The sequence below is a fragment of the Vanacampus margaritifer genome, chromosome 14, assembly GCF_051991255.1.
Source record: "Vanacampus margaritifer isolate UIUO_Vmar chromosome 14, RoL_Vmar_1.0, whole genome shotgun sequence".
Lineage (NCBI taxonomy): Eukaryota > Metazoa > Chordata > Actinopteri > Syngnathiformes > Syngnathidae > Vanacampus > Vanacampus margaritifer.
This window is the reverse complement of record NC_135445.1, coordinates 9,982,575-9,990,309: the sequence shown is the minus strand read 5'-3', so window position 1 is coordinate 9,990,309 and position 7,735 is coordinate 9,982,575. Positions and strand designations below refer to the sequence as shown.

At 41.2% G+C, this 7,735-nt stretch overlaps 1 protein-coding gene across 1 annotated transcript; it reads right to left on the bottom strand.

Annotated features, from left to right (window-relative positions):
* Positions 1–2,789: 2,789 nt before the first annotated feature.
* LOC144033907 (alpha-1A adrenergic receptor-like) lies at positions 2,790–7,461 on the bottom strand. The gene is made up of 2 exons (XM_077542316.1): positions 6,564–7,461; positions 2,790–3,395 (listed from the first exon to the last, which is right to left on the bottom strand). Exons 1-2 carry the CDS (start codon positions 7,459–7,461, stop codon positions 2,968–2,970), a joined length of 1,326 nt encoding a protein of 441 aa, XP_077398442.1. The 3' UTR covers positions 2,790–2,967.
* Between the last annotated feature and the right edge of the window lie 274 nt (positions 7,462–7,735).

The window sequence follows — 7,735 nt, the reverse complement described above, 5'->3', positions numbered from 1 at the left end:
TCTGACTTCAACCTTGCCGTGAACTCCGTAGTAGGTTAAAATGAAGCTTATTAGACATCATGAGGTTGTGTCTTTGGCTGCCCACAGTAGAAGGTCACTCTAAAATGTGCAGTTTTACTCTATTGGAGGGTTCCAGGGGTGTCAGGAAACCGGTCAGAATATGACATTTACCTCATTCAGTGCAACATGTCTCCATTGCTATCCATTTGCTTGGACTAATTTAGCAGCGTACTGCTTCTTAAATGAGAGCTGCTGAAACATAAATCTGACAGACTCCCACACACAGAGAAGATAACATATGCAGGTTGACTGCGGTAAGGAGACGCAAACGTGGATTCGATAAATATGTTCTGAATTATTCATGTTTAAGGTTTGCGCTTTTTATTTTCAACTCAGCTTGAACGCTCTATCTCCAGTGCATGCAACGATTTGAATCACAACAAACATTACAGAAATTTTCCACGTCAACAGACCACAACAGCTTCGGATTTACATTAGCGGAGGGGAAAACAAGAGAGGCAAAGTATTTAATAAACACATTTTGAAGAGGCATATTTCGGCCAGTCGTTCCAACAAAATTCATTTGGTTGCATAATATCTCAATGAAAAAGCATATTTGAGAGATTTAAGAAAATGAATTGTTTGAGGTCGGGCCAATATAGTCAAACATGCATTGTTGTTGTTAAAAAAGTACCAACTTTAAGAGTGGAAAGAGAACATTGGCAGCACATCCTCTTGTCTTCTCACCTCAGGTGACTTCAAAATGACAAATTATTTGTCTTCGAAAAATTCCTTCATCGTCCTGCGCTTGGCAGATAAGCCTGCTCAGGTATCATCACAGCCTGCAGGCAGGCAGGCACGCTGGAAGAAAGGCTACTTCGTTCTAGTGCTACTTCCAGTACGAGTCTTGAATAGAATAAAAACACAGTTAAAGCTTTTCATCAATTATTTTTCAAAGCTTTTTTACTCTGGGAAGGAGAATCAACGGCTTTTGTTTTACACCCATTCATCCATTTTCTACACATATTAGCGACGCGGTTGTGCTGGAGGCGATCCCGGCAGACTTTGGGAGAGAGGCGGGGTATACCCTGGACTGGTTGGCAGCCAATTACAAAGCACATGTACAGTTTTCATCCATGTGAGCAATAATCAGAATACTAATTATCTGAGGTCATAATTATACATAAAATTCAAGTTGTAACATTAATGTACATAAACCACCTACGATCACTAAAAACAATTTTGAGGCACTTACTTGCTAATTGGTACGTTGCCCCTCAGATGAAGCATGGTGGCCAAAATAATTAAAATTAAACTGCACTAATAAACTAACCACCAGGGTGTGCTTGAACTACATCAATGGAATACAACCTGGCCATTTGAACAGATTTAATATCCTAACTTGACGATGACAATAACTTGTTGTGCTATTGTTACATCCTTAGTATTTCATCTCAGTTTTTACTTCCTCATCTCCCTGACTACTTTTCGGCTTATTTGGCCCGCCTGCCTCCGCTTACACCTATTGTGATTATGTATGATGCAAACGGACTGGTGTGGTTTGTTCCACTTGCTGACTGACTGCTTTGGTGCTTTGTTGAACACGAGGGAGTACTACAGTGCCTTAGAAGCCTGTTATGCACTGCACGTTTTTTGAATGCCAATTGCATGGTTGTCAAATGGATAGATCATCAATTCACGGAACGTTTACACTGTGCGACGGAACTTGTGCTGAATCTCGATTTTGGAAGGGTAAATATGAAGCGCTGTGTTGTCAGTTTGCATCCAGGGTTGTTTTTTTGCTCTGGTGAGGTCAAATTGAAGCTGCAATATGGAACCCCCCACCTAAAAATAACTTTGCAGTAAGCTTTTTATTTGACCATTTATGACTGAAATGCCTTCTAATTAGTAGATTAACACCTTAGAATTCCCCGCGCCCTGTCTGCAGGTGTGACGTAATGTGCGTGGTGTGTGCGTGTGAAGAACGGTATGTGCAGTTTCATTTTTTTGTCAGCAGGTGGCGGTAGCGATTCGAAATGGAATATTCTACGTTCAGTAGTTTTAAAGAGAAAGTGGTCCGTTTAATGACTGGGAGGGAAAATGGCCACCTGGTGTTCAGTTTTCAGAAATGAGATTCATGTCCAGCTGTCACGATAGCATGGCTAGTGGTTAGTTGTCAGTGTCGATTGTCTGTGTCGATTGTCAGTCATCCTAGTTGAATGTCATTTTACAATGGCAGCATTTGTTGAAACATAAGTGCTGCAGTGTATTCACATGAAACTGAAAACATCAATATTATTGTATTCCCTTAGCCCGCTTTTTCTTTGGGCTTTTATCCATTATTATTTGAAGCTCAAAAACTAAATGCAATCTCAATGCTTTTGCTATTATGAACACTGTTAATACTTCCAAGTTTAAAATAATCTCACAGAAGTAATTTGTCATGTAAAAAAAAAAATGCCATTGTTGCTTTTAGTCCTTTCTCCAAGCCACACTAAGAAAAAACCTGCCCATAAATCCATCAAAGAGCAATGCAAACAAAAGAACACCAAAGGAGGACATCAAGCTTTTTCTGTTGTTTTTCTCCTTTAACAACCTTCTCATTCTGTGTTTTCTCATACCAATTAACATTGCATCATGAAAATTCCGATGATCTGTGAATATGACTTCTACTCATTTAGACAGACTGCAATTGCATTTTGAAGTAGTGAAGATATCTGTTGAAAATATGCACCTTTTTCAATAAGATTTTATTTTCCCAGTATTGTTGAACAGGTGGATTATTCTCTAAAGAATGTATACTACAACAATTATGTTAACATTGTAGTAAATGATCCCCCATAAAGGCTCGGTTCCACAAATATAGGTAGTAGTAGTTGTATCAGTTGACATCCGAATGAAAATAATAATATACACACTGTACTTGTGAGTGATCCTTGTACTTCCCAAAGTACTGTCAGGTACCAGTCAAACAGCCTCCCCGGTAACATTTAGGGAAAGTTGTAAGACCTTTGCAGATGAGTTCTCAGGTATTGCAGTTGGACGAGTTGAAAAGCACCATGACCTCAGGAGATTTTTCCTCTGGATTGCTGAACTGGCATCGTCGGAACCACCTTCGGAGGACATGCGCAGCGCTCCGCAGCAACCCCATGACGAAACACCGTAGGCGGTAGAGAACTCAGGGGTTTTAGGTCCTGGGCTAGAGGAGTGGATGTGAGGTCCTTGGGTTTTGCCATTCCTCAGGCAGCGGCCATGCAGCACGTTGAGGAAGGCTTTCTTGAACTCCTGGCTGAAGCACGGATATATGATGGGGTTAATGCAACTGTTGAAGTACCCCAGCCAGAAGGTTATCTTGAATACAGTCTCAGGAGGCTTGCAGGATGGGAAGATTGATCCTACGAACATAAATCAGTATATCATGATAGTATCGCTAAAAAAATACCAATACACCTGCTAAAAACAGTTATTTATTAGGGCTGGGTATCGATTCTAATTTCCTCAGTCGATTCGATTTTGATTCACAAGAGTTCAGTTTGATTCAATTTTGATTTTTTCCAATTCCATTAAATTCACCTAATTCCATCCGATATCGATGCACTCATTTGCTCCCAAAAACGTATAAAAACGTTTTATTTGAAATATTGCCATAGTCCCAAAAACATATTTATACATGTTTTTTTTTTTATGCTAGAGCATACAGAAAGCTTTGATGCAGCCTCTGACCTGAAGAGGTCGCTTAAAGCAATGGTAGTTGTTATTTAAAAAAAAAAAAAAGAGGCCAGCAGGTGGCACCAAAGTATAAAAGAGATCAACCAGGGCCATGTTTCAACAAGCTCTTTTTCCCAGTGTTTTGAACGGGTTTGTGATTAATGATGAAACTTAGCTAGATTCTAATGCTAAAACAGTAAGATACACCCCAAAAATATATATTTCCTTAAGAATTTAGGGGAAATGAGATATACAAAATAATGGATTCATTGTTTTATGAGTTGATATCAGGCTTGAAAAGGATTCAATATTGATTATTCGTTTTTTAAAACCCAGCCTTATTTTTACGTCTGAGTGGATTCTTAGATTTGTTGTAATCATCTACAGACTGAAACAATCATTTAGTGTTTGTGCCATAAAAGTCCAGATTTGTATTTGGTTCATAAGTTGCTAAATAGAAAATGCTGTCTTCCAAGTTATTATGTGAGGGAAAAAAAGCTCTTCCACCCTCCGAGCGATCCCATCTACTGATGGTGATCAGTCACCTCGTATGAGATTTGCCAGTAATCATTTGCAATGACAGGCAGGCAAACAAAGAAGGCTCCCCGTGGTGCGTTTAGGAATAAACCCAAAACATCAGCAGTTTTCAAAACTGTCATAGTGGGAACGCCGAGCGATCATTGCCTCGGAGCTGGAACGAGCGTTGTGCTGTGAGCCGTGAAGGCTTGCCTCGATTGAAATGCATATGTTTTCCTGTGATGACGTGACTGCCTTGAGAGGCTACCCGGTGACTGAGGATGCCGATGCGCATTACGGCTTATTAAACCTTATGCTTGTTATCTGTAATAGGTTTCATTGGAGAGACGTTCATTCAATTTCATCAGGCAGTCAAAGTCAATTCTGCTACAGTGTGCTTTAAAAAAAAAAAAATAGTTAGTTGGCTGTTTGTGGTTGAATTCTTGATGTGTCTTCTTGGAAAAGGTAAGGGGGCGGCATATTGGGCAAGGTCAAACCCGATGTTGTGCTCATATGACAGAACAAACATTATGCAAATGTTTCAAGGATCAACAGTGACAGAGAGCTGCTGCTGAATTGATTAGATGACTTTGTACAATTTTCACATTGCATTATGTTTGTCTGCAGGGGCTAAGACAACTTTTAGTGACAATCCTTCTTGTTGCCTACTAATTCTACTTTGTACAATTTTATGGATGACTGTGTGATTTTGTACATTCATTTTTTTGCCTAACAAAACATCAAAAATATTCTGAAAATAGTCCCCGGACAATCTTTCCTTAACAGATTGATTAACAAGGCATTTTAATGAAGATGTTACCACAACATCATCGCCACTTCAAGAATTCCATAATTAACTCTCTGTATCTTTTAACATGAATGACGACATGGTGATAAAAGTGCTGCAGAAATCAAAGCAACTTCTTAGCGCGATTATCTGATTCATCTCAAAGATTAGCAAAGCACATTCAAATGAATCTTCAGTTAGGATTGTAATTATAATCTCCAACAAGATAGAGCTACTGATGTTTCATGTTTGACAGTCGTGTTAATGCTTATGCATCATTCTTGTGCTGTATGGTGATCGGATTTAATAATTTATAAGAATAAACGTAGCTAATAATGTGGCCCTTGACCAAACATCCACGGGTTTTAGTTTGACCTTCTGTGGCTTAGATAAGACTTAAATGGAAAACCTGAAAAAAAAAACTGAGTAAGAACCCTGGGGTGCCCCTTTTCCAATTTTAATATTTGGTCATATAAATGCATATTGGGGTACGGAACTTTGGTTTGTGTTCTGTGCATGCTCTATTCACACGTAATCTTGGTATAAACTACAGTACTTGTATGTGTGGCAGCCATCTTAAGCGTGTTTATAAGTCCGACGGTACGTGTCTGGCGCGCAACCTACCGGAATTCTGCAAGTAGAGGAAAATAAAAATTGCGAAACATGTCATGGCAGGACCGTACGACGGCGTATTACAGGGCCACGTATAAATATATGTTTTTTTAGAGGGCGGGGGCAATATTCTGAGAAAAAAAAATTCTAAAATGGCAGATTTGCGAGAAAAAAACTCAGCAAATTGGGAGAAATACACGTAGTGTACTACTCGGATGTTTGTGCCGATACTTTTCGGTCGGATTTTCAAATAAGGAGATAGTAATGGCTTTAACCATATGAATTTGAAGCGTTGGGTACTGCCAGCAACAAAGACACCTCGCTTTGCAAAGGTCCACACCCTGAGGATCAAGCAATTAAGTTAATTTGTTAAAATCAATATTTACTTGTACATTTTGGTTTCCAGAATTATGATTTACACATTTTGGTATTTTTTTGTACAAATAGCTCAATTGATTTGTCGAATCTGCTGCGCTCCGTCATACGCTTGCATTTACCTAAAGTATGCTACCTTCTGATTGGTTAGTGTTTAGTCAGCTGATAAGGGGATCAGGAAGTGTTGTCGCTCTAGCTGCCGTGTATGACGAGTAAAGTTTAAATTAGGAATTAATCCATCTCCATCCTGCCTTTTCATTTTATAAATAGTGTCCCATTAACCACCAACAAATCCTCACATTAGACTATAGCTACGCAACGTAAATAAAGTCGCAAATTTGCGAGTTTTTTTCTCGGCATACCCGTCTGAAAATAAATATTTAAGGCCCTAAGTAGGACCGAATCATTTAAAAAAAAATTTTTTACTGCAGGAACTTAAAAGCGGACATGTGGTCTATTTTTGTAACAATGTCCGTGCGGCACAATTTAGATCGGTATACAAGTCTGTCCGCTCACACATGTATCCAAAATGTTTCAGAAATTTGTTGTAGTCGGAGTTACTTACCAATTGGTAAGACCAGGAAAAACGGGAGCCAACACAGAATGAAGCACCCGACGACAACCCCAAGGGTCTTGGCTGCTTTCTCCTCTCTTGGCAGCTTGAGCATCTTCGGTAGAGTACTGGTGATGTATTTGTACCTCCCGGTGCCGTTGTCCTCTTCATGCTTGCTGGTTTGAGCGGCGTTCCCTCTGTGAACCCTCAGAATCACCCCTTCGGTCTCAACCCCTGCTCCGTCACTCCCCTTCTTGAGGGTTTCTGTCTCCCTCTTTGCCACGCTATACACGCGACAATACATGGAGAGAATGATTGCCAGCGGTATGTAGAAAGATCCTAATGCCGAGAACAAGGCATAGCCGGGCTCCTCCGTGATTCGGCACACTGTCTCGTCTTCGGGGTCAGGCTCTTTCCAGCCAAACAAAGGGCCCACAGATATGGCTGCCGAGAGGCCCCAGAGAGCAGCCACCGCGGCCAGGCCTCGTCGGCCAGTAGCCATAGCCGGGTAGCGCAAAGGGTAGCTGACGGCGAGGTAGCGGTCGATAGAGATCACGCACAGACTGAGAATGGAGGCGGTGCAGCAGAGGACATCCAGGGCGGCCCATACGCTGCAGAAAGCCCGTCCGAACACCCATTGACCGAGCGCTTCTGAGGTGGCGGAGAAAGGCAGGACCGCAGAGCTGAGCAGGAGGTCGGCCGCCGCCAGGTTGGCGATGAAGTAATGAGTCACGGAGCGCCAGTGGTGATGGCACACCACCGAGAGGATGACCAGAATGTTGCCGAGGACGCCGAACACGACAAAGACTACCAGCACTATTCCTAAGAAGGCCATTTTAGCCACATCCACCTTTGGCTCTGTGGTGGAGCTACAATTCCGACAAGTGTCTTCAGTAGAAAAAACACTCATGCTCTGGCCAGCTTTTGTGTCTTTTTGTTTTTACCTTATTAGCTCTTGTCAAACGGCTCCATATTTATTGCTCCTGCTTCTCCTAATGCTGTGGATCAAACTTTTCATCTTGTCCTTCTAATTAAGTTGCAGATGCAGCTACTTTCATCACACCGCACAGCCAGAGGTTTTTTTTTCTTGGCAGACTGTCATATTTAGGAAGACAAACGTAGCCATGGCTTGTCATAATCCTTCCAGCGGGGGCACAATAGATATGACAAATATTCATACTTTA